Below are 27,704 nucleotides of genomic sequence, written 5' to 3' on the forward strand. Positions count from 1 at the left end.
AGTTTAATAAAGAAACTCTTCTTTATTATGCAATGCAAGAAAACATTCTAAGTGATGCCATATGCTTCAAAGTGCATCCCAGCTGAAGACACATGCAGTGGAATGAATGGTGGCCCCCCAAAGTTATGTCCACCTCCAAATGCCAGAACCTGTGACTATTACTTTATATGGCAAAAGATGTGTAATTTAAGGATCTGAAGAAGAACGTACCCTAGGATACCTGGGTGGACTTTAAATGCAAGGATATGTATGCTTAGAGAGGCAGAGGAAGTTTGGAGACAGCCCCACTCATTCTAGTGAAGATGGAGCAGAGATTGGAGTGATGTGGCCACTAGCCCAGAAACCCCCAGGGCAGCATCCAGAAGCTGGAAGAGACCTGGAATGCATTTTTCCCTAGGCTCCCTGGAGGGAGAGGAGCAGTGCTGGATTTCAGACTTCTAGCCTTGAGAATTCTGAGATGGAAAATTTTAGGGATGTAGGGATGTTAACAGCCTGATCCCCTCATTGCCAAGTTCCCCACAAACTTTCCCTTGAATAGTTCCACTCGCTGATGAGTGTGGCCCGCATTAATTACTATTTAAGGGAATAGCATGGTGATTTCTGGACTCTTTTACTCCTTCCTGCTTTATTAAGAGTTCTTTATAAAGATGGACTTTTCATTATCATCTTGGGTTCTTTGCTTATTCTAAAATGCAACTCATGCAGGAAACACTAAGGGTAACTATTTCATTCCCCCCTTTTATTTATTTATTTTTTTGTAGATTTTATTTACTTGCTTGAGAGAGAGAGAGAGAGCAGGCACAAGTGGTTGGAGGGGCAGAGGGAGAAGCAGACTCCCTGCTGAACAGGGAGCAGGATGTGGGACTTGATCCCAGCACCCTGGGATCATGACCTGAGTGGAAGGCATAGGCTTAACTGACTGAGTCACCCAGGCTCCTCACATTCCTCCGTTTTAACTGCTATACTCCCAAGAAAGGAATTGTCCATGATAGTATTTTTTTTTAATTTTAAGACGTTATTTTTTTAAAGAACAGCTTTAGATTCATAGCAGAATTCAGCAGAAGGTACAGCGATTTCCCTTATTGCCACCCCCCTCCCCATACACACACACACACACACACACACACACACACACACACACACTCAAATGTCTTGCTTCTCTCCGCTGGTCAATATCCTCCACCAGAGCGGTGTATTTGTTACAGTGGACACATCAATACATTGTTTATCATATTTGTACATTGACACATAGTTATCATTGAAAGTCCTTAGTTTAAATTAATATTCACTTTTGGTGTTGGTTATTCTACAGATTTGGATGAATATATACTGACATATATTCACCATTGGAGTATCATAAAGAGCAGTTTCACTGCCCTAAAAATCCTGTGTTTTGCCTATTCATGATAGTAATTTAAATCCTTACTTGCATCATTGTTACTATCTACTTCTCCCACTAGACTCTAAATTTTGAGAGCAGAAAATCTGTCAACCTTCTTCACTGCCTAATCTGTAGTGCCTGTCACAGGGAAGGAGCACCCCTAGCGTGTTTTTAATCAATTCTTACTATCCCTAAGAAATCCCAGAGCCCCAAAAGGAATGTAGAGCCAGGGAACCCACTTCTGGCAGTCTTTCTGTCTGATCACAAAGAGGGGCGGGGCCGGACGCAGGGGGCCGGGCGCTGGCGAGCAGCGCGGGGGGGGGGGCGCGGGGGGGGGCCCGGGGGGCCGGACGGGCCCGCCCCTCTCCTCCCTCGTGCCTCCTCCCCGCCCGCGCGCACTTGGCTTCCCCGCGCCGGGTTTCCTGTTTAAGATGGCGTCCCCCGCAGCAGCGCAGGCCCGGAAACTTCTGCGAGACCTGGTGCTCCGGCCCCCGCTGCTGGCGGCCAGGTCCCAGGTGAGCGCGCCCCGTGGCAAGGAGCCCCGTGGCCCTCCTCGCCGCCGCCTCTTCTCTCCTGGCGGCGAGGGCGCGGTAGCGCGGGCGCTGCACCCCTGGAAGCGGCGCGCGGAGCTGCGCCCGGGCGCACGGGGGACTCCTTAGCCCCCGCTCAGTTGTGGCTCCGGGACGGAGGAGGGCGACGCCCAACCCTCAGCGGCGGTTGGCGGCGGTTTCCCCGGGCACACGTGGAGAGCGCCGGCACCGCACCTGGCGCTGCGTGGCCAGTCAAGAAATTCCTCGGGCTGGGGTTTTTGGAGTCCTGAGGTTTTATTATCTGCTTTGTCAGTTCAGCTTTGGAAAGGTCTTGACCCCTGAGCGCGTTTGTTAGGCCACGTGATGAACATGCCTAGAAACCTAACGCAGCCTGGCTCGTATTAACTCACCTCCCTGAGGAACTTTCTACAGGGTGACTGCTTTTGCAGACTTGAGGGCGCTTGAGTTGGTGAAATGTGTGTGTGTGTGTGTGGGGGGGGCGGTCAAGGAAAAAAGTGGGAAACACGCTCCCTTCTTTCCAGGAGCAGCCAGTCCCATCACAAACACGTCATAGCATTGACCCTGTCCACTATCTTCTGCTTTATGGACGATAGAAACCTACGGAGGCCCGGGTGCATGCTGAATAGCTGTTGGAGCTTGGCTTCCATTAGATTCTACCTTCTGCAGAATGACAAGAGTTGAAGTAGGCAGAAGCCCTCTGGGGAGTTTTGAGTTGGTGATGACTTGGAGAAATCGCTCAACTGCTCAATTTCTGATTCTCCGTAAATAACCTCTTTCCCCTTTTAAAGAAAGGGCAGTGTGGGTCTCAGCCACATAGAGCAATGTCCTTGTTCATTTTCCCATTTTTAATTTATGAGAGACAGATTATCACTCATGCAAATTTAACCAGGATATGCATAGTATAGTTTTTATAAAAAGTGAAAAGATAGCTACTAATGATTTTTTGAGTTACTCTAAGCTTTGGCTAATTATAACACATACAAGGTTTTTCTCCCCCCCCTTCTCTTTTCATTTCCTGACTTCTCATTTCTCTGTTTTTGTTAATGTAAATTTAAAAGGTGCTAATACATATTACTGTAATATCCTTAATAGGCACTTGACTGCATGGTGGGATAGCAAAAGGAATAGCAGTTTTGTCTAATTAAAATCACTAATAACTTGTAATAGAGTAAGGAGAATACCTCCAGGTGATCAAGTCCTATTCATTATTTAAGTGTTACAAAAAACAAGAACTGTGGTGCTAACTATGAGTGTAGACTTGAATTGATGAGAAATATGGGGCCCAGGGCAGTGAAAACTAAAGCAAAGCAAGTAATTGTGCAGAGAAACCTAAGTGTTTAGCTGAGGTGTGATTGGGTTTCCTGCCTAACCAAGAAATGAGAAACTGAACACAACACTCTAGAGAATCTGGTTGGGGACAGATAGCCTTGGTTTGGTAAGAAGACTAGGTGAAAGGATCCATTACCTCACTCCATCTAATAGCCTTGATTTACATTACTTGTGGATGATGTGTTATCCGGTAAACACAGGGTTTCAAAGATGAGAATTTTTTTAAGTTGGGGAGAGCAGATAGTGTCCAAGACACTATCTTCAAGCTTGACATTAACAAGCATCTAGTCCAACCAGCTCATTTCACAGGTGGAAAAATCGAGGCCTAGAGAAGTTCAATGACTTGTTCAAGGTTATAAAGAGAGTTTGTGGCAGAGCCAATTCCAGAATAGTTTAAGTTTCTATTACACCAGGCTGTTACTTGATGAGTGTAGACTTCCTCATGAAAATGTATTATGTCAGGATTTAGGTTAGTCTGCATACCAAGTAGGAACGAACTATATCCAAGTCCTAGAACTACTGACACACTTTTATTATTTCTTTATAAACATCTTAGAATTGACAGTAATAGGTGAGCATTGCTCATGACTTGTGAGAAACTCTTCAAATTCTTGGGTACTTCTTAGTATCTACTCCATCTGAGTCTCCTTTGATGGTGTGCCTAACTCTTCCCTTGACCATGGCAAACATGACAATTGAACATGACCCCCCCTTTTCCCACCAAACTTAAATCCTCACTAAGTGTCTCAGAAAGCTTTGCCATTCTTGACTCAGACCTACTTTGTACTGGACCCTGGGCAAAGCAATTGGGTGTATAGAGATAAAAGGCCCCGTTTCTGCTTAGAGAAGTAACTTTAACCATTCACAAAGGTACCCTTAGAATGATACTTTACTCCCCCAATAGTTAAATTTAACACTTGAGACCTATTCCCGAGGTTTAATGTCTTTGACATTTTTTATTTCCTCTGCTCTTGGCTTCAGTGTTTTGACTTATGATTGATGTTATATTTTAAGAAGGCCCCCTTTAGCCACTTCTTATTTTATATGTATTTTTTATTCAGCCCATATAGAGGACAGGACTCTTCTAGATGCTGATATTTGGGGTTAGTGAACAAAGCAGGCAGAGAACATGATCACATAGTTTATTTTCATGGGGGTGGGGAAGGGCTAGACTGTTCATATGTAAATAATAAGATGGCTTCAGTCAGGGACAAAGGCTATGAAGAGAATAAAACCGGATCATGGGATGGAGAATGACTAGCTTAGCCAAGAAGGTGAGTGTAGATTAGATGGTCAAGGCAAACCCAATTTGATAAAGTGGGGTTTTTAGTTTCGTTTTGGCCTAATTTTTTTTTAATTGCAATATAACGCATGAACCAAAAATGTACATATTATAAGTGGACAGCTTGATGAGTTCTCACAAATTGAACATGCCCAGGTCACCAGATCCAGAGCAAAAAAACTCATTTAGCAGTAACCCAGAGGGCTCCCTGGTGCTCCTACCTGTTGCTACCTCCACCCTGGAAAGGGTAACCAGTCCCCTGACTTACACCACCATTCCATGGTCTTGTTCCTTTTTGTACTTTATGTAAATGGAATTGTACAATGTGGACTCACATTCTCAATGTTATGTTTATGAGATCCTGGAGGTGACTTTTTGACATTTGAGCTGAGACCTGAGGAACGAAAAGTAGCCAGCCAAGTGAAACTCTGGGGAAGAGTGTATTGGGCAGAGAAACAGCAAGTGCAAAGACCCTGAGGTGGGAGTGAGCTCAGGGTGTCCAAGTAGTTGAAGAGGGGAAAGTGGTGGTACTAACAGTAGTCTGAGGTAGGCAGGGGCCAGATCGTGTGGAGATTTGCAGCATCTGATAAGGAGCTTATAAGAGCCTAGAGTGGTTAAGTGACTTGCCCAAAATTATTTAGCTTGTAAAAAATAGTTGGGTCTGAACCCCAGTCCCGGTTGCTGAAGACAAGGCATTTAATCACTGTACTGTATACTTATACAGACCTAGGCTGGCTTTGAAACTTTTAGAGAGAATGTTCTGTGAACTCAGCAACCCAGTAAAGATCTAACCATTGTTAGGGCTGTTTTCACAGATAAAGGCCATGTTGCCAGGTCCAAACAGTCAGCTAGGAGAAGAGGGTGCTGCGTTACGTGGCATATAGCAAGGCACGGCCACAGTGGGCACAGAAATTGTGACACAGAGCCCATTGCATGGGTCATGTCTGAGGGGAAATCTTGGTCGAGGGCACAGAATTTAAATAGCTAACGATAATTCTAAACATGGTACTGGTGCCTTCTGGTACATTTTCCCTCTCATTATGGCAGGGTGAAGTTCATAGAGCTGCTCCGTTGTAAGAGAAGCATAGACTACGTGGGAAACACTGCCTGTCAGGTCCACATACTGTTGGAGGAATCTGGTTAGACCCCTACTGTTGTAGACTTCAAAATGGATGGCTCCAGCTTACTTTTCTCCTCTCTTAGGAAGTAGGAGGAGAAAGATGGATGTGTGGCTTTTAGAAGTCAATGCCTAAGGTTCTGTGCAAGTCCTTATCGGCCAAATGAGGCTGTGGAGGCTGCTTTGGAAGTTGTGACTCACCTCTATGTGCCTTCTTGCCTAAAAGAATAAGTATCTTTTTTTTTTTTTTTTTTTTTAAGATGAAGTACATCTGCAATTTCTGCTGTTAGAAAAGGAAATCTATCTCAGATAATTTGGAAGCTCAACTATTGACCTTCTGTGTGGGCAAGACCTTTAAGTGTCCCAAATTGGTTTTGTTTACTGTAAATGAAACTTATCCTTTACGGCGGGGGATGGAGCGTCCAGACCCGGAGTAGTGAGAATTTGGCTGCGCCCATATCCTAGCCCAGTTCTGTAGGCACAATGCCCAGAAAGTCCCTGAAATAGTATCTTGTATTTTGGGGAGAAAGAGAAATTATGTAAGTAACCTCAGATCATTTGTCCTTCAATTCTCTTTACTACTCAGTGTGGAATTGTCACTTTATCGCTTTCTGTTACTCGATGGAAATGTTTTGCCTGAAGAGCTTGAGAGACTTGTACATGTTTAAGCAAGTAGTAAAATCAATATACTAATGAAATTTGGGGAAATAATCCTCAAGTGAGTCTGGTGAAGAAGATGGAAGTAGGAAGGGCATTCCAGGTGGGGTGGGCTGCATTCAAAGGCAGAGGGCAGAGAGAAGGTGGGGAGATTAGAGGGTACAGAGAACGGAGAGGCAGGTAGGTGAGTAACCGAAGGGGAGGGCTGATGGTGATCTTTTAGGCAAATGAGGAAGGAGGATGGGCTGTAGAAAGCCTTGAACTCAACATGTATAGAACTCCATAACCAAAAAACCAAGCAAATACTGTTCATTTAGTTCATTTTTTGAGCACTTAGTCTGTGCCCAGTGCTATATTTGGTGTAAGCTCCCTGAAGGTGGAAACTATGTTGACTTAGTTCTTCCCTGTAAATCCACTGCTTAAGAGAATGCTGGGCATATGGATGCACCTCATTAATGAATGCAGAATGTATGACAGTGAATGCAGAAAGGAGATACAGGGGCTACCCTCACGCGGCTCATACTTTGGTGGCAAAATTGGCATGTAAACCAGTAATTATACGAGGTGGTGTAGCTGCAGTAGAGCTATGTTGCCGGTCTTCGAAGGCACTGCTTGGTCCTGCATTGGGGCACCTGCTGTGCCCTGCCTCGGAGACACCGTTCCCTCTAATCTCAGGCTGTGTGCCCTTCCTTTATTCACCTCTCTGACTCAGTGTTAGATCTTCAGACCAGGCTTTCTCTAACTATTTTTCTGATTCTCCCTCTCCCCGGGGATTATCCTCTGCCCCTTTCTTGCTTTATTTAGCAGTTTATAACACTTTACCTGGTGGTTTACTCTGCGTGTTTGTGTATTTATTTGTGGTCTGTCTTCTTCCCTCTCCTACAAATATAAGATTGTAAGCTCTGTGAGGCCAGAGATTTTCTTACACACCACTGTTTCCCCAGCTGGCCCGACTAGGTATTCAGTAAGCTTTTATGGTCTCAATAAGTTGGTGGGGTACACAGAGAAGAGCCAGAGGCAGGTAAAGTAACAGAAGTTGAGCAATGATGTAGAAAAATTGAGTCAAGAGAGGAAGGAAGGGGCTGTAGAAAGTCTACTTGTGAAAGGGCTTTCATAATAGGACTGGTCATTCCACATGTACCAGAGACCCGTGCAGACTGATCTCTACACATTATTTCTTTAAGCCTGCGTGCAGGGGTCACAGAGTCACCTGCTTAAAATCACGGTGCCCGGGAGTCACCTGCCTCATGCTGACAAGCCACTTAGGCTGTTAAAACATTAAACTGTATTGCTAAAGGATCCTATTTGGGCTGAACCATCCGGTTGCAGATTGCTTACATTTCCCCATCTCTTTGCCCTGAGTGGCAGTCACCTTTGGTCCTTGGGCTTGTGCTGACTCAGGTGTACTAACCAGTGCTGCACAGTTGTCCTTTCCAGGCTTTTAACTGACTCTCTCCTCCCCTGGCTTCAGAGTCTGGGAAACAGAGTAACAGAGGAGAAAAGGGTATGAGTTCTGCATTCAAATAGAGCTAAGTTGAAATCCTGGGTCTGCCACGTTCTTGCTTTGCAAATTATTGAACTTGGCTGAACCTCTATTGTTCTTTGAAAAGGGCTAATTCTCATAGATAGTTACAAAGAAAACGTTTGACGTTATAATGATACAGTTGGCTCATAATGATTAATCCTCTTGCAGTGAATTAGAAGGTAAATTTATTTTCATTTTTTGGGGGGGGGCTTTATTAAGCTAGAAACATTTTCCTTTCTCAGATCTGATAAACATGTACTGTTTGCTGCCATCTCAGGGTTAGACACTAGCTTGGTGTTTCCATATGTTTTATTTCACTTACTCCTTGCAACAACCACGTGAGACAGAGATGATTTTTTTCCGTTTACATCTGGGGAAGTTGAGGCTCAGAGAATCCAAGGCCTGCCTCCTGGGCCCCAGTTGTTCATTATTGCACAGATGACATGAAGCGAAATTCTGTAGAAGCCCAAGGTAGCAGTGGGGAAGGTCACATGGGGAGCTCAGTTGCACCATCCTGGATGTGGGTCATTCCAGAAATGTTTGCACGTCTTGGTGTTGACTTAGTAGCGATGGCTTCTGGACCTCATGTGTGTCAAAGATTTGAGGTGGGAGGACACTTAGAGAATAGACCATAGTCAAAATATGTACCAAAGGCCAACCAGCACGTGCCCTTTGCTGTCTACCCAAGTGCAAAGCACTGCCTGGAGGGTTTCAGGAGGGTTTCAGCTTCAGGAGAAGCTGTGAAATTGCATTGCCTTTGCAGAGAGGGCTTTGGGGAATGCTAATGGAGGATGAACTGGTGTTCTGAGTTCAGACTTTGATCAGTGTGCTGATGTCATGGCCAGCTTTTACCTCTTTTTAGAAATGGTTCCAAAAGAATAGCACTTCAGCACCAGTCATGAAGGCATACCTTTCTAATGTTTAACTCTAAAATTTATTTTTATTTTAAAATTGGAGTGATTTGATGTAATGTATAAATTGGTCCTGGAGACATGCCAAAGCATTAGGAGTAGGTCTGTGTAAGTGTGGGACTTGTGAGTCGGGTGGGATGTGGGTCTGGAATCTTTCTTTTCCCACCACTCTCCACTTCTCCATGTGCTTGATCCATTTCCATTTTGGGGCTGTTTGAGTCCCAGGGTTGTGACTCATGGGTACTGAGGAATTTCAGGAGGGATTTTGAGCTGTCTTGTGGATTTTGAGGTGGGGGAGCAGTGAGAAATTAGGCTGGAGACATAAGCAGGGACATTCTGCTGATCCTGGTGAGTCCAGTAGTGGAGTTAAGGTTTGTTCTTGAGGGCAATGGGGAGTCATCAAAGAGTTAGATAGTGAGGCGACAGGGGCACTTTTGTTCTTTAGAGTACCCTTTCTGCATATAGGATAAAGAGGGTTTGAGGAATCCAGGCATGGAGATCATTTGGGGGACTGTTGAACTGATTCAGTGCCAGTAGTAATTATGTCAGGACAATATGCATAAATCAGGACTGGGATCAGACTGTCTGGGTCTAAGTCTTACCTTCAACACTGATTATTTTTGTGATTTGTAACAATTATAAATGTTTTAAAGATTTTATTTATTTGAGAGAGAGAGAGAGAGTGTGCATGAGTGCAAGCAGAGGGAGGGGTGGAGGGAGGGGTGGAGGGAGGGGGAGAGAGAGAGAATCTCAAGCAGGTTCTGCACTGAGTGTGGAGCCCGACGTGGGGCTTGATCCCACGACCCTGAGATCATGACCTGAGCCCAAATCAAGAGTTGGATGCTTAACCAACTGCACCACCCAGGCGCCCCAACAATTACATATTTTATTATAAGACTAACTTTTTCTCATTTCAGTATCTCTGAAAACTAAACTTTTTTGCACACTTGTGACTGATAGGTTTCTTTTTTTTTTTTTCCCCCTCCAATGGTATATACAATGGAAGAAGATGGGGGCTTGGACCAAAATTAGGGTGATTGCATAATTTATTGTTTATTGCCAAATTGGGATACCTTGAGAGTGAAAGTGAGCACTCTGAGTAATTACACTAGGGCAACAGGGGTATAACAGAAACCAAGACCGTCTCTGGAAAACCGTAACTGAATTGGATTGAATGTTGGTAATGGGGATAGCAGAGAAAGATTGGCATTATTAAGGCAATAGACTGGACAGGAGCCATAGTTTCCATGCTGGGTCCCCATTGCTTGCTTCTCCTTATCCTGTGCTAAAGCAAAATGGTGATAAAAGCCTGTTTACCATCCCTGAGTGGAGAGGGTGTGAGGAACCACTCTAGTTAAAAAATATCTCTGCTTATCTTTGCTCCTAGAACCATGTACTTTGTCCCTATGCCCAAGTGTTCCCTGGACGCCTTGTTATGGCCTCAGGAAAGGAACATGGAAGTAAAAGAAGAGAAATAGAAAGCCCCGTAAATCTCCCTGCCTTACCAAGCCCAGGTTTCTAAACCTGAGCACGGTGACAGTGATGCACTTTCCAAGCCCCAAGCCCCAAGCCCCAGGCCTTTTCTGATGTTGATGACATCCTGGCCCCTGTTGAAATGGTGCAGTCTGGCTTAGTTATTCCCTTCTATGCTCTCAGTCTTGTGTGGGTGGTGCTGTTGCTTTGGTTGAAAGAGACCTGCTTGGATATATCTCAAGGAAAATAAGTTTATTGAAAGGGACATGTGCCAGAACTCAAGGCTAATCTTCCTTGGTGTTGGCTCTTCTGTGCCTTTTCTGTATTGTAAGTGGTCTCTTATCGTGGTTACATCTCTTTATGACTTCTACCTGCACATGATTTTTTAGAATTTTATTTAAATTCAGTTAATTAACATATAATGTATTATTAGTTTCAGAGGTAGAGTTCAGTGATTTATCAGTTGCGTGTAACACCCAGTGCTCATTACATCACGTACCCTCCTTAATGCCCATCACCCAGTTACCCCATCCCCCAACTCCCCTCCCCTCCAGCAACCCTCCGATTTTTTCCTGTAGTTAAGAGTCTCTTATGGTTTGTCTCCCTCTCTGATTTTGTCTTATTTTTCCCTCCCTTTCCCTATGATCCTCTGTTTTGTTTCTTAAATTCCACATGAGAGAAATCATATGATAATTGACTTTCTCTGGTTGACTTATTTCACTTAGCATAATACTCTTAAGTTCCATCCAGGTTGTTGCAAATGGTAAGATTTCTTTTTTTTTTTTTGATGGCTGTATAATATTCCATTACACACACCCCCCACATCTTCTTTATCCATTCATCTGTTGATGGATATTTGGGCTCTTTCTATATTTTGGCTATTTTGGACATTGCTGCTATAAACATTGGGGTACCTGTACATGATTTTGATTATCCATTCCCATGCCTACTGTAGCCCCCGTCCCCAAAACATCATCCAGCTTCTGTCTCCCATAATGTTATACTTCTAATAAGAACATCTCATTTGTCTGGCTCATCCTTTTGTATTCAGGTTTAAATCGCTGGCCAGCTGAAAGATTGACTGTTTTGTATAAGGTGTCTTCCTCTGTCCTACAGCACATGGCTGAGGTGGGGAGGTCTTAGGAACAGCACCATGGCTCCCCCGAGTAGCAGAGCTCAGGGTGCAGTGTTGGTGGGGTGGCCTGATCTCCATTTAGAGCATCATGATATTTTCCATCCTTCATGAACTGCTGCTAACCCATCTTGTTTTCTCCCAAGATCACATGTTCATGGATGCTTTTTTCCTTTTTCACATTTCCAACTTTCTAAAGGTTTTCTTACTCTTCACCTTTTTGATCTGTGTTGGACTAATTTACCAGACTTGAAGGTGATAGCAGTGGGCCTGGTTTTAGACTGTTTTCTTGTGATTAAAATGAAACACATTTCTCAGGAAGGAATTATTAAATGGGAAAATGGGGTGTCATGAGAAGTCAGCTCATTTATCCAAATAGCCAAATGAGTATTTCTAAGATACATGTAGACAGTGGGCTTCATACAGGCCCAGAACACTTCCTCAGCTTTGTTTGAAACAATATTCTGAGTTGAAGTAACTCAACTTCTCTTGGTTTACCTCCACTTTATGCTTCCCAAAGAGGATTTATTTGGTCTCTTGCCACCACTCAATAATGAGCTCCTTATTGGGCAGGGCTTCCTTTAAGCCACCTGCAGAGGCTCCTGGTTCCCACATCAGTCCATGGTGCAGTCAGCTGGGACTCAGGGTGCAGGGTTCATTTCATTCAAACCCATGGTCTTGTGAAAATTATTTACGTATTTTATTTTAAGACACACTGTTCTCCCCCCACATTTCAACATCTCTGAATTCCAGATATGTTTTATACTTGTGTCATAGATTGATTGGCAGGTTTATCCCAATGATACATGAAAGTGGTACAAAAAAGTTGTTGGTTGTAAAATTGATGAAATTACCCTGTACCTGAGTTCCCTCATCTGCAAAATGCGGAGAGTTACAGTACTCACCTCCCAGAATTGCACTGAGCATTAACTGAGCTCATGCACACCATCTTAGCACTGTGCCTTGAATTATCAATAAATATTAGTGATTGGTTTTGGGATTATTATTGCAAACTAGAATCAGAAAGGCTTTATTTTCATAGATCTTTTCCCTGCCTTCCCTCTAAATCCCTTCAGTGCCTCACTTTGCAAGGAAGATCAGCAATGGAAGCCCAGAATAGAGTATCAGAAGAGTCGGGTAGGCAATGACATTAAAGGAGAGAGCGAGGATCCTTGTGGTGCCTTTTGTGTGCTCAGGAATAGAAGGAATAAAATGAAATCTCTTGGGAAAAGGACTTTCTTGCCCTCAGCACTGATTGGGAGATTTTTAGCCTTATTAGAAAATATTAGTTTTTGCCAGATCAATGGGGATCTCTTCACATTTGTATAAGGAAACTCTGATATTTTTTTGCTTGTTGCCCCCATCTTCTGATCCTGCTCTCCTAATTGCTGTCAAGATGCTATAGTTACAACTGCCTGGACTTTGAAGGACTTATTTGGGCTAACTTACCTTTGAAAAGGGGAGGAAAACCGCATTTAATATGCACTCTCATTCCAGCCTTAGGGCTTACATAGACCTTAAATAAGTAATATAAAGAAAGCTGAAAGTTATTAATTATTTTTGATTAAGGGGATAAACTATTAATGGCGAGTGTTTCTTTGTTACAGTTCAGAACTCTTTTTAAAGGGCTGTATCATTAAACCTGAAAACAGGGAAAAGAAGAATAAATTTTTCAGTTGTTAACTTTTTTATAATTAGCGTGAAAAAATAAATGTGCTATTTGGCTAATTAGGAAAACTAGATAAATTTTGAGATAGTAAATTATAAACCGATTATCCTCACTAATTTAAAAATGATGAGGAAGGGTTGAATGACTAAGTGTTGAGTAGGCTCCTTTGAAATGGAGGCAGAAGTCTTATGATTGGTCCTTTGGGGAGGCTGAGCCTAAGGGTGTAGATTCTGACACCAGTTCAGATGGGTTTTCTAACACCACCAAGTGATTCTCCCACACCAGTTGGGTGTTCTATAATTCAACTCCATTCTGACACTGTTTACCAGAGATAACATCAGATTCCACATGTTAAGGACTCATTCTTAAAACTTTAACCCCCCCCTGCCAATCTCAAGTCTAGATTGTCACCTGTACTTCTGACCAACCATAGATTGGAGGTTCCCTTGGTCCCCTCCGCCTCAGGTTCAATCAGTTTGCTAGAACATCTTATAGAACTTAGAGTACTTACTTACTAGATTACTACTGGTTTAGTATAATAAAGGACATAGCTCAAGAACAGCCAGGTGGAAGAGATGCCTAAGGTGAGGTATATGAGTAGAGTTGAACAGCTTCCATGCTCTCTGAGTGCACCACTCTCCCCAAAACTCTGTGTGTTCACAAACTCCAAAGCTCTCAGAATCCCATAGGTCAGGGATTTTTATGGAGGCCTCATACATAGGTATGATTGATTAAATCTTTGACCACTGGTGATTGAACTCAATCTCCAGACCCTCACACCTCCCCTAAGAGGGATGGGACTGAAAGCTCCAACCCTCTGATCACTTGCTTGGTTCCCCTAGCAACCAGCCCCCATCCTTTGGTGGGGTCCAAAACTTTATCCCTTTCATCAGTTAGGAATTTCCAGGAGTTTTAGGAGCTCCATACTAGGACCATGGATAAAGTCCAAATACGCATTTCTTATTACAAATCACAGTATCGCAGGTACTTTTAGGATTGAAGTACCAGATCCAAAACTCCTAGCAGGGCATATTGTGAATGTAATGGATGCTTTCTTTTTTGTCCAATAAAAGTTTATGGTGAGGCTTTTATGAGTGGTATAAAATTGATTTTATAACTATATTTTACATAAAATATAATTTTAATGTGGAGGAAAACTTAGAGAGTTAAGCTTCAGATAGAGATGAGAGAAAATTATTGTTTCCTTTTCCATCAAAGGGCCACAAGTGAGTATGACATTTCATTTATCTTAATATTGGCAGTATATCAATAATGTTATGTCTACAGTAATCCATGAGTTACAGTATTTCTTTCTTGAAGATATTTTGTTCTCTGCTACAGGATGAATCTGTTTCCCCCCAGCATACTTCAAAGTGTTTTTTAATAGGTCAGAAAAGAATCCCTTTACGGGAACTTTGATGTTTTAAACAAGCAACATTGTTGTAATTTAAGTAAAATTAATTATGAATGCAAAGCAGTGTTTTTGTGATTGAATTTGGGATGTTAAGGGAAGTAGCAGAAGAACTGCATTTTTGATTCAAAATTTGACCCTGCAAATGCCTTTTATGTCTCTGAAACCTTGTTTTTGCTTCCCAAGTTTCTAAAGGTCCTAAAATATGAATATATATATATTTAAAATTTTTATTATTTACTTTTTTATTGTGGTATAATATACGTAGGATAAAATTGTCATTTTAACCATTTTTAAGTGTACCTCTTTGTGGCATTAAGTACGTTCACATTAAGTACAATGTTGTATAGCCATCACCACCATCCATCTCCAAGGACTTTTTCATCTTCCCTAACTGGAATTTGGTACCCATTACACACTAGCTCCCCATTTCCCTCTTCACCAGCCCCCTGCAAACTACCATTCTGCTTTCTGTGTCTGTGAATGCCACCGCTCTGGGGACCTAGGTAAGAGAAATCATACCGTATTTGTCTTTTGTGACTGGCTTGTTCCATTTAGCATAATGCCCTTAAATCTCATCCATGTGATAGCAAGTGCCAGAATTTCCTTCCTTTTTAAGGCTGGATTATATTCAGTTTCATGTATAAACATAATATGTTTGTTGATCCATTCATTCATCAGTGGACACTTAGATTGCTTTCACTTTCTGGCTATTGTGAATAATGCTGCTATGAGCATGAGTGTACAATGAATATATATTTTATGTTAACATTCTCCTAAGTAGAAATGTTGTCTGGTGTATAGTTTGAGCTATATTTCCTCTTTCCCATGTGTGGTTAAAATGTTTAAGAAATACCTTTACTGTTAATATTCTATTAAATATTCATATTCTTTTATTCTTCCAGTGAGTATTTGTTAAGTGCACAATAGGCACACTTATTAGGCCGTGGAGATGGTGGGTTGGTGGGAAGCTTGGGCTTATGAGGTTGTTGCTGCCTTTAAGGAATGTATATAGTCTAGTGTGGTGGAGACCACTGAGAAATGGGCAGTTATAGGGAGAGGTGCGTGATGCTCTCGAGGGCTTCGCAGGGCTCTCTGGAATGCAGCTGTAGCGTTTCTTTGGAATTCATCTACACCGGGGCTGTTGATAGCGTCTGTTTGGATAACCTGAAGTTGAGCACATGTAGGAATAGACTCCGGATGTTTCTCAAGCACATCTCATGGGTGAGCCTGGTGTTGTGCACTTGAAGAGGATTGTCTCATTGAGTTGTTACAGTGACCCTGGGAGATAGGCATTCTCATTGCCATTACAAAGCCCATTTTAAAAAGCGAACTGGTTCAGAAACTTTACACAGAGCTGTTGTCACAACTGTTATCGCACACAACTCCTTGGGTTGCCACTCGCATTGGTCTGTCAGTTGTGCCTGTCATGGGTTGAGTGGTGTCCCTTCCAAAACCAAATTTCTACCTTCACGGCCTAACCCCTAGTACCTCAGAAGGTAATCTTATTTTGAGATAGGATCTTTACAGAGATTATCAAGTTAACTGAGGTTACTGTGGTGGGCCCCAATCCAGTAAGACTGGTGTCCTTATAAAAAGGGGAAATTTAGATTCAGAAATGCTGGTAGAGAGAACACCCATCTGAACATGAAGAAAGAGATCACGGTGATGCTTCTACGAGCCATGGAACACCAAAGAAGGCCAGCAAACCACCAGAAGCTAAGGGAGAGGCATGGAACAGATTCTTCCTGACAGCCTCAGAGGGAACCAACCCTGATGATGCCTTGCTCTCAGAACTTTGAGACAATGAATTTCTTTTAAGCTCCACTGTCTGTGGTGCTTTGTTCTGGTAGCCATAGGAAATGAACTTAATAATGCCTTTTAGTGTTGTGTGTAATGCAAGTTTCTTGACTCAACTTGAGCTTTTCCACCTGGACCCTTTTGGCATCTCTGAGCTTTCCTAGAGATGCACATCTTTTATAGCTGCTTGGAAAGCCAGCTCATGGACCATGAATACAAGTTGTCTTGCTTTATGCTTCATATACTTGTTTTTGAACCAAACATTGTTTCCTACTACATTATTCACCAGTGCTGGCTTGAGAACCTCTGACCATTTCTGAAAGTGAGATCAATTTAAAGCAAGAAGAGTTGCAGTTGAGAGAAGAATATTCCAAGGAATGGGGTGCAAGCTCTGATACCACTTCCTAAATAGGAATTCTAGAAATATTTTGAACTGCAGCAAGAAGTTGAAGTAAATACAGAGCCTTACTTCAGATGTGTCAATTCTGATATTTTTTGTATAGCTTAAGTGGAAAACAAACCTCATTATTTTTTTGATCTCACCCAGCTCTTAACCATTCTCTATTCAGACAGCTCATCTAAGGTTAAACAAAAAACCTACATTTTAAAACTTAGGTACAGGCCTTTTAAAAACAGTTACATAACTTAATCCAGCTGATTTTGTAATCAGAAGCATTAACACCAAGCACTGTTTTTCTTCAGTACTACAAAGTTGAAATTTAAGAATAATCAGCATGCAATCAAAAGCTGATTATGAGTGAACAATAATGAACATAAAAGTGAAATCAATTCTGAGGGTTATAATGAAAGAAAAAAAGGAGTAATAGCAGTAGTTGAAAAAAGAAAGTAATAAAAAGAGGTTATGCTAATAGGCAAATAGTGGATGAAAATCAGTCAGTGGCAATGTTCCACGGAATTCTCAGACTTTGGGGAAGAATAGGAGAAACAAAGATTATAAGAGAGTAAAAATGTATATACTTTATAGACTTACTGCCATAGATGAAGGCATCTAGGAAAAGTCATCGTGAGTTTTAGGAATGAATCACGTCTGGTTCTAAATGCTGGCAGGTGGCATGGAGAGAACGGCTTCAGTTGTATCCGATTCTAGCCCACTGATCGACTGTGTGGCTTCAGGTAAGATGTTCAGCTTCTCTGAGACTCAGTTTCCTCATTAAACAGTTAAACATTTATTGTACATTGGTTATGTACCAGGAATTATGCCATGTGTAAGGTGCGTACACAACATGGCTACTAAAGCAATGCGTCCCTGAGTGCAGAGAGCGTACCATTGGCTCTATGCAAGACTAGATGATTACAGGGAGGGTAGCATCAGATACCAGTGAATCACAGAGTGAGGAAGTTACTCTTCTAAAATGTCTTCGAAACCTTAAGATTTCGTCAAGGAGAATTTTCGGTCCTGTGCCAGTGTGCTTTTAAGATCTTAAGCTCAGGACTTTTTACCTGGACTAGCCAGAGCTGAATCCCTTTTATTTTTAGACTGTATTGATACTACCTTCTACTTAGGCAAACAACGTAGGTGGTTGTTTAAAATAAAGTTCCTTAATAAGCTAAAGCCAACCACATAAAGAAATTGGTAATAGTATTGTTTTGTGGATATAGCAGGAATTGTGTGTAAGCGATTGTCATTTGGAAATCTTTGAACCAGAGTCACCTTTAAATTTCTCTCAGTTTGTGTTCCCTGGTAGCAGATAGTGAGAAAAGGATTCATGTGAAAGTAATTTTTGGGAGGAGGTATTTCCAGGAAAATCTGGAAGGGGATCAGGGAAGTTGAACCAGTAGGAGAAGAAGGATAAGGAGGGTGTGTTATTCAGCTGAGACTCAAGGAGGGCAAGTTTGCTTTTATTTGACAGGGCAAACTGGGAGATGGTGTATGTACGTTACACACTGGGGTTGTCTCCAGTAGGGGCAAGGGAGGTGGGGTATTCATACATCCTCACCCCTCCCATCAGGATATAAATTCCCAGGCACTTGTGGTTTTTTGTGCTCCAGGGGAAGTTGGCATCAGCACCCCATGACAAAGGGCCACGGGGGCTGGCTGCTGGGGTTGGGAGCCCACAGGGACTGTGTGGAGGGATCTGAGGTCATGTGGGGGGAGCCCCCGTAACACCTGCTGCCGCAGGTCTGTCCCAAGTGACATGTAAGCCACTTGTTAGCCTTGTGCATTGGACATTTAGTTTAATCCTCAGGGTCTTGGTTTCCTCATCTAGGTTAAAATAGCAGTAGGAAAACTTTTAGTTCTTCTGATGAAATTCTAGAATGTGAGAATGGTTAGGCATCTTTGACATTATCTCTTACACAAGAAAGCACCCTTATTGCAGAGAAATTAAATGTGGAAGACCATTTGTGCTGCCTGGGTCATAGCAGGAACTTGAACCCTGGTCTTCTGACTCCTATTCCAGGGCATTTACAGCTTCTAATTCAAGTGACGTAAATGTATTTTGGTCTTCGGGTATATTTTGTTTTCAGTGTAAACTCTGTGGTTTGTGTCTGTACGTGGCCTTGCTTGGTTTTTAAGCTTTTCTGAATTAAGGACCATTTGAAATTCTGCAAAGAAATATTGAACATTTGGTTTAATGTTCCCATGGACTTTGGCCTAATAAATCCTGGCTGAGCTTTTCTATCTGCATTAAAAAGATATTTCTCCCAAAACTTGGTATTTTGGTGAAATGAGTTTATGTTTTTTTTTGTTCAGAGGCTTTCTTCTTAGGTCTGAAGTGTAATGGACCACAGGAACCTGGAGAGCTTACGAATTGGTGATGGTCTCTGTAACGTTTATAGCATGTTGACCAAATAAAAGTTGCTGAAATGGGTTCAGGTGGTTGATGATAACAGATATGTTTTTCTCAGCTTCCTATGTGTGGTTCTTTTAGGAAAAAAATATAGATGCTCAGGTTTCCTTTGACTGTTTAAAGAATCCCACGTATAGGTTGTACTTCTACTTTAACATTTAACAGTGGTTTATAGAATCTTAGGAGAAACTGAAAAGGATTCAGCCCTAACGCAGAAGGCAGGACCATTTTGTATGGGCAGTGAAAACTTGTTTATGATCACTGGGACAGAAATCTGTGGGTTTTCTTTTACACTAGGTTATGGCTGTTACATGGAATCAAATTGGTGTTTTCAAGACTGTTTGCATTCGCCTTTAGTAACAAATACCGTAACTAAGACTGCAAAGCAGTATATATGGTTTGGTGGGTGAAGAACGTAGGCCGGGGATTGTGAGATGGGGGGGGAATAGGGAGAGGTTGATAAAAGGGTATAAACTTCAAGTTTTAAACATGAATAAAGTCTGAGGGTCTAATTATAACATGGTGATTATAGTTGATAACCAATGTATTGTATAATTGAAATTTGCTAGGAGGTAGAATTTAAATGTTATCACCAAAACAAAATAAAACGGTATATATGAGAACAGATGGAGATTGATGTGATAATTGACTTGCTGGGGCGGGGGGGGGGGGGGGGGGGGGGGGGGAAGGGAGGGCAGTCATTCCACAATGTATCTATATATCAGATCATTACATTGTATACTCTAAATGAAAAAAATATATATATCTTAGTTTTGTCATATCTCAATCAAGCTAGGGAAAAAATAAAAATTAAGCAATAGAAGGGCAAGCAAAACGAAACAAAACATAATAAAAAATACAGGTGTAGGGACACCTGGGTGGCTCAGTCGGTTAAGCGGCTGCCTTCGGCTCAGGTCATGATCCCAGGGTCCTGGGATCGAGCCCCATGTCGGGCTCCCTGCTTGGCAGGGAGCCTGCTTCTCCCTCTCCCTCTGCCTGCCTCTCTGCCTACTTGTGCTCTCTATCTCTCTGTCAAATAAATAAATAAAATCTTTAAAAAAAAAAAAAAACAGGTGTAGGCACCTGGATTCTAATCCTGACCTGACCTTACTAGCTCTTAAGTTCTTAGGGAACTTAAACTCTCAGAACTTAGACTTTATTTTCCGCCTGTTTCAATAGAGGAACCACAGTGGGGGGGGGGGGGAAGGGGGCAGTGTGAAGACTTAACAGAGAGAGAGAAAGACTGCTGGGCATGTAGTGAGCACTCAGTAAAAGGTGCTGATGGTAATGGTATTAGGAGTGCTAGTTGTTTTGTTAGGAATGATAATAATACATTTTGTCTTTTTGTTTAAGGAATTTAACATTTTCTTAATAGATCATTTTACATATGGGTGTGCTGTGAGGTTGGATTATTTAATATGCTTTCCTCAAACAGCAAGCTGAATAACTTACAATAAATACCACGTACATACAGGTTTGGCAAGGAAGAATCATTCTGATGGTATTCTCTCTGGATCATCAAAAGCATGTCTTAGAGAGTAAACTAGGTACCATATTGTATGCAAACAGCCTTCAGGTTTCCTTTTCACTCTCCTATGGGCCTCATTCTCTTTTTACCTCCTGTGCGTGGACGCAGCATGCAAACATACACTCCCGTGTTTGTACTGCACTGAAGTAGGAGGTCCCCTCAAACATTGTACTTGGATGTCCATGTGCTTTTGCACGTTATGTTTCCTCTGCTGGAAATGGACTTTTCCTGACATCACTCTGTGTTATCTTCAAGATTTAGCCCAAATGGTACTTCTTACAATGTTTTCTGTGTTTTCTACTATTATCGCTTCCCTACCCCCTCCAGCAGCTGAGTCTCTTTAATCTTTGTATCCCTAGCATCTAGCACATGAAAGTTCTGTAGAATGAGTACGTCCAGTTGCTATTTAACAGATGTTTACAGTTAACCAAAGGTAAGGAGTTGCTGCTTTTGATGGATAATCATTAACTTTAAATTATCCAGGAGGGGGGTGCCTGGGTGGCACATTCGGTTATGCATCCCACTCTTATTTTCAGCTCAGGTGATGATCTCAGGGTTGTGGGATCGAGCCCTGTGTCGGGCTCCATGCTCAGTGGGGAGTCCTCTTGAGACTCTCTCTCCCTCTCCCTCTGCTCTTCCCACTCATGTTCTCTCTCTCTCTCAAATAAGTAAATCTTTTTTTTTTTAAAGATTTTATTTATTTATTTGAGAGAGAGAATGAGAGACAGAGAGCATGAGAGGGAGGAGGGTCAGAGGGAGAAGCAGACTCCCTGCCGAGCAGGGAGCCCGATGCGGGACTCGATCCCGGGACTCCAGGATCATGACCTGAGCCGAAGGCAGTCGCTTAACCAACTGAGCCACCCAGGCGCCCTCAAATAAGTAAATCTTAAAAAAAAATTATCCAGGAGGAAGTTAGGCTACCTGGATGGCATTATCAGAACTTGAAAAGTTGAGAGAATAATTCTCTTTCTCATTTAATAAAAAAATGCCCATGAATACATAAAAATTTGATTGAGAAAAAAATCAGACATTGCTTGCAGACATTTTCCTCCAGCCTCCCTCTGCCCCCACCATGTGAAAATCAATTACTCCATCCTTTTACTTGAGGAGCCCTTTAATAAGTGTGATTTGGAATAGATTGTAACGGAGAAGTTAAGTGTTGATGGTATAATATCTGGTCTTAATTTTCAGGCTGGGGAACTTCGTGCCATATCTCTAGTTGGCACATCTTTTCTATATTATTTACAGCCTTTAGCACGCTTTTCAGTTAGAATTTAGTATACTAAATGGCAACCTTGCAGATAAACATGGCCGTAGTTGGAAAAGGTTTTGGTTCTAATGTAAGATCCGCTTCATAGAGAACAGACTATCTGAATCCTTTTTTGGTTCATGTTGTTGTCCTAATCCTAACGTCGTGTTTAGTTTTCAGTTTACTTGGTGGCTCCTGATGTTTCCATTTATTTTGTGGTATGAAGTGAAAGAACAAATGGCTCCGTGAGATAAACTGCGGGGGTAGTAGAGCCCAAACCTGGTCTTTTTAAAAATATTTCATTTGTTTGGGTGTGAAACTATTTTAGAGAGAAAACCTTTTGATTTTAAAAAAAAGTTCCTTATTTTGTCATTATCTGGATATTTTATGCCTCTTTGCCCACCAAGTCTGGCTTTTCCCGTCACTCATCTAAGTTTTTACTAACTCTCTCAAAATAGGATGGCTTCTAGCTTGACAGGTAGCACTTGGCTTTATACCAAAACTTCAGTTCTGGTGAGAGTTTGAGAACATTTTTTAAAAACTATTTTGACGACTAAAGTAATATTTCGAAGGCATGAAATTGCTGACATACAATGATTGATAGAAAAGAATAGTCTTGGATAAAGCCTATGCATATTAAATATTTTGGATGTCTGGTCTAGACAGGTAATAGTATGCCATTTCTAATTTTATATCTGAATAAGAAAATTTATCTTGCACTTACTATAAAAAACTTTGAAACTACAGAAATACATTAAAAGACCATAAAGATATCCTGCAGTCACCTGTGCACTAGAGAACACCATGGTAAATAATAATGTAGACCTTTTCATTATTTGGCACACATGTGTATTAGGTATATGTATGTATTTTCTTTTAAACAAAATTAGAATCATACTAATTAGATAATTTTGTTTGTTACTTCCTTCCCACTTGACACTCAAATCAGGAATACTAAACTATGCATTAAAATTTTTGCAAGTATTATTTCTGATGCCAAATACTTTGTAGAAAAAGGAGGCTGCACTCAAATAGCTGTCCTAATTTATTTTGTCATTTGCTTATTAGTGGGCATTTACATGATTTCTGATATTGCACTGTTTTAATGTTGTGGTGAACCTTCTTGAACATAAGTTTTTGTTTACTAATCAAGTAAATTTTTTAGATGTTCTTTCAGATTGCCCTCCAGAAAAGCTGAACAAATTTATACTCCCTGTAGTGATTAACAATAACAAGAATAATAGTGGCTCCTATTTATTGACAATTTGTTTTATATTATATGCCGCATTCTATTCTAAGCACTTTGTGTGGGTTAACTTTTTTATTCCTCAAAAAACCTAGCCTCCTTTCAGAGATAGAAGAAATTGATATGCAGTGTATGAAAATGTATGTTGTGTAGTACCTTGACCTGTATCAAATATGATTAAAAAAAAGCTTTCCTGTTTATTAGATGGGAAATAACCTCTCATTATTTCATACTGCATTGCTCTGATACTACAGAGATTGTACATTTTTTTCGCCTGCCAGAAAGCAAACGTTATCTTTCTCTAACTTAGGAAGAAATTTGATTCTGAAAATCTCCTAAGACAAATTCTAATTCTCATTAGTCAAAAATATAGTTATTGTTAGGAGAGGTGGGTGGGGGGATGTGTTAAATAGGTGATGGGTATTAAGGAGAGCACTTGTTGGGGTACCTGGGTGGCTCAGTCACTTGAATGTCCAACTCTTGATTTCAGCTCAGGTCATGATCTCAGGGTTGTGAGATTGAGCCCCACTTCAGGCTCTGCACTCAGTGCAGAGTCTGCTTGAGATTCTCTCTCTCCCTCTCCCAGTGTCCCTCTCCCCACTCACGGGCTCTCTCTCTAAATCTTTAAGGAGGGCACTTGGATGAGCACTGGGTGTTATATGTAAGTGATGAATCACTAAATTCTACACTTGAAACTAATATTACACTGTCAACTAATGAATTTAAATAAAAATTTGGAGAAAGAAAAAATATTTAGTTACTATTAATTTCAATAGGAAGCTTTTGAGTGCATGGCTGAACTCCAAAATTAGCACCAGTTTATGCTAAACAACACTAAATCCTGTTAAAATGGACAGTTTCTTCAGGAGTTAAAATCAGCCACCATAACATGGCATACATAACAAGACAGTGTCCTTTATTATTTACTCTGTAACATGTTTGTTATCCATATTCCTTTAGCTTTTTTTAGCTTTACGTATAGTGCACTTAATATTGGACTTTCCAAATGTTCATTGATACTCAGTGTTTATGTAATGGAAACTTTAATACAAGTCCTGCTTAAGAAAACCATAAAGTATACAGAAAAAAATCAATGCAAACAATATATGAGATAATCAGTATTAGGAACTGTCTACCCATGCGCACACACAGAAGAAATGTAAACATATAAGGCTGCTTGCTTGATGTGTCTTGTTTCTTAGTTTTCAGCTGCACACAAGGCATGAGGTATCCAAAACGAGCCTTGTAAATGTAAATAATGCCATGTATGTCAAACTAGGTTTATTAAATGAAACTGCTCATTAAGTTGAATTCTTGTAACCTGTTGGATGTATCTCAGGGTCTTAGTATCTTATAAATAATTGAGACTAGAGAGGAGGACTGAAGTTTATTGCATGCTGTGTTGCTCAGTTAAGCCTTTTAACTGAGCTTCACCAATGGAAGGTTTAGGGCAAAGAGGCCATGTGATTAGATTTCAGTTTCCAGAAGACCACTTTGGTTACTGGACAGAGTAGAATATAGCCACAAAAGTAGAGGCAGTGAGGCCAGAGTTAGGATGCTGTTTGGAGTTTCTTTGGAAAGATCCAAGATGATTCTTAGACTACGTCCATCAGGATCACCTGGGATACTTGTTAAATGCAGATTCCTGGGGCCCCTTCGGTATAATCTGTGCCTAAAACCCAGGAATCTGCATTTTAACAAAATTTTCCACATTAGTGTTTGAGAGTCATGGATCTAGTGATCTTTAGGATCCATTTTAACTCTGGCACAGGAAAAAGAAACACTCGGGTCTATGAATTTTTGAATAAAGGAAAAGAAATATTTTAATGCCTTCTCATGAGAACTCATTTGAGAGTGTGTTTTGAAAAAATAGGGAACATTTATTGGATGCTTAAATAGGTACCAGGCATTGTCCTAATTGCTTTTGATAATTTTTTTCTTTTTTTTTTGTTAGTTTCAGAGATAGAATTTAGTGATTCATTGGTTGCATATAACACCTAGTGCTCATTACATCAAGTGCCCTCCTTAATGCCCATGACCCAGTTACCCCATCCCCCACCCCCCTCCCCTCCGGCAACCCTCAGTTTGTTCCCTAGAGCTCAGCATCTCTTACGATTTGCCTGCCTCTCCATTTTCATCTAATTTTAGTTTTCCTTCCCTTCTCTTTGTTCATTTGTTTTGTTAAGATAATTTTTTTTCTTAAGCCTTTACAACTGGGCAAGCTCAGCATTAATAACCTAATTTCTAGATGAGGCAACTGAAATCCATAGAATCTTAAGTTATTTTCAGTTAGGATGCTTTTGGCTATAAGTTACAAACTGTGACTCAAACTGGCCTAAGTAATGAAGTCTTCATCATTGCATATATCAGGGACTCCAGAAGTAGGGTGTGCCCCAGGTTAGGTGATTCAGTGGCTCGTGTATGTGATTGAGATTCCAGGATTTTTGCCTCTCTCTGCTATAAAGGCTTCGGTAGTGGTTCTGCCTTCACTCTGGAAGCAAGATGACTAGCATTTCTGGGAGAGAGACAAAATCTATAGGAAGAACAGAGATGCGCTCTTTTTGTTATTCTCCTAGGGGAGGAAGTTCTTTCCATAAGCCTCTTGTCAGGCTTCCTGTCACTCCGCACTTAGGGAAGATTAGGTCATATGCTTACTGCTGCAATGGTCCTTGTCAAAGAGGTAGGATTCTCATCTTTGGCTGAGACTGCAGAATGGTTTAAAAAAGATAGTGGGCAATCACCTAGTGTCTACTACAGCATTGCTGGTGAGTGGCAGAGCTAGGATTTGAACCCTTTCTCTGTCAGACCCCAAAGTCTTCATGATTTCTCCTATGCCATATGCCTCCCTAAATCTCTGTTTGCTGTAAAGGCTTCCACTTGCACCTCTCCTTCTTGATTTTTGATGGCCAATAGCCCCACATTATGTTCAAGTGTGTCCTTCCTGGCTTGCTTTATGGACCAAGCCTGAGCTGCTGGCCGCGGCACAATGATACATTTGCATTCAGTGGTGTGCTGCCTCATGGCAGTTTGAACAGTGCCACACTGTCAGCTAGGAGGTGCAATGTCAAGTGCAACTACAGTCTGGAAATGTGTTGATGTGTGTCAGCTTGTAAATGATGCAGGGGCCAGTTTCTGAACCTTTGCAGGGACAGCTCAGCCCAAACAGAGCCCACTAATGCCACATTTTCTTCTTGATACCCACCGCAGTCCTGTGAGGTCTTTACCATCATTATCATTATTGACCATCATTCTCCTTTTACCAAAGAAGAAACTGAAGCTTAGAGAGCTTGAGTAGTTTGCCTAAATTCACCCAATTTGTAAATGAGAGTCTAGATTTAAATTTAGGACCAGGAGACTTCAAACATTTTCATTTCAAACTTTTTTAAATTGTGAAATAGCCCAAAATACTGAAAAAAATCCCCACAACATATATGTAGTTTCATATGGGATCGTAAAGTGAACATTACTCCCCAGAACCCAAAGAGAAAGTTGTCACTACCCCAGAAAACCCCATCCTCACTTTGTCTATTGGTAGGTTAATTTTTGTGGTGCTCATTCAGTTGTGAAACTTAGACTCTTAATTACCCTGTTTAATTATCTTCCTTAGCACATCATGATATGGTGCAGCAGAAGCTGTGTGAACCAGAAATCTGAGGCATAGATACTCCCCTTCTGTAATTGTATTTATCTGGGGCAAGTCACATTTCTTGGAAAAAGACTGGCATAACACCAAATAACTTTTAAAAAACCTAACTACCATTATTCAGATAAGGAGTTGGTTAACTGGAGAATGAAAATCAGATTGGAGGGCAGGTTTTGCTTGCTTTTCTCTTAATTTGGTAGTATGGTTATAGAAACTTTTAACAATTCCAGTGACAGACTTCACTCATTTTGAACACCAAGTGTTTTGTTCATTTATGTAAGTCAGTAAATTGCCCTTACACCTTATTGATTAAAATGTCCTAGCTCTTGAAGGACTCACAAGTATAATTTCTCTGAGACAGACTGTACTTTCGTTTTTTAAAATCCACTGTTGAGGTCTGTGCATGATAAAGTGGAACCAAGTGGTTATTAATTTTTCATTGAAATCTTCTGAATAAGTGTTTTCTCTTGCTTGGTTTCAAAAGGAGTCATATTCCTGAATCTAATTAGAGGCAGTTTATGTACTGTGGGCTTATTAAGATTCAAGGCACTTTTTTATTTTAGTCTGTCTGATATCCCTTTTTAATTTCACTTAAATTTGAATTACTCTAAACATCATCTGGGCATACTGAAGATACTCAATATTATTAATAACGATGATGTTGACAAATCTGTCACATCTTATTCTTCTCAAATTCTGTAACCTTATTCTTGATTCTGGATTGTACGTGCTGCCCCTCCCTCTCTCTTCCTGTGGCAGAAATCAATAATCAATCATGACACTATTCTGTTGAGCCCAAACAAGGCCTCTGGGACTTTCTTCACGTAGCTGCCAAGCAGCTATTCCCAGCTGGTCCGACTTAGTAGGCTCTTTGCCATCCCTGATCCTGATGTTGGCTGTCTTAAGTCTAGATTTGCATATTTCTCCTTTTGACCTCTTGAGAAAGTTACATTATCAGCTGGTTGTTTTTTCTAAATCTCTGCCTCGGAC

At 41.2% G+C, this 27,704-nt stretch overlaps 1 protein-coding gene across 1 annotated transcript in view; it reads left to right on the forward strand.

Annotated features, from left to right (window-relative positions):
* The first annotated feature begins 1,718 nt into the window (after nucleotides 1–1,718).
* The window catches only part of SUCLG2 (succinate-CoA ligase GDP-forming subunit beta), a 263,732-nt gene continuing 237,746 nt past the window's right edge, over nucleotides 1,719–27,704 (forward strand). Inside the window, exon 1 of the mRNA XM_021695237.1 lies at nucleotides 1,719–1,896. Coding sequence (XP_021550912.1) covers nucleotides 1,813–1,896 — 84 coding nt within the window. The 5' untranslated portion in view covers nucleotides 1,719–1,812. The remainder of the gene's footprint in view (nucleotides 1,897–27,704) is intronic.

Source organism: Neomonachus schauinslandi, chromosome 1 (genome assembly GCF_002201575.2).
Source record: "Neomonachus schauinslandi chromosome 1, ASM220157v2, whole genome shotgun sequence".
NCBI lineage: Eukaryota > Metazoa > Chordata > Mammalia > Carnivora > Phocidae > Neomonachus > Neomonachus schauinslandi.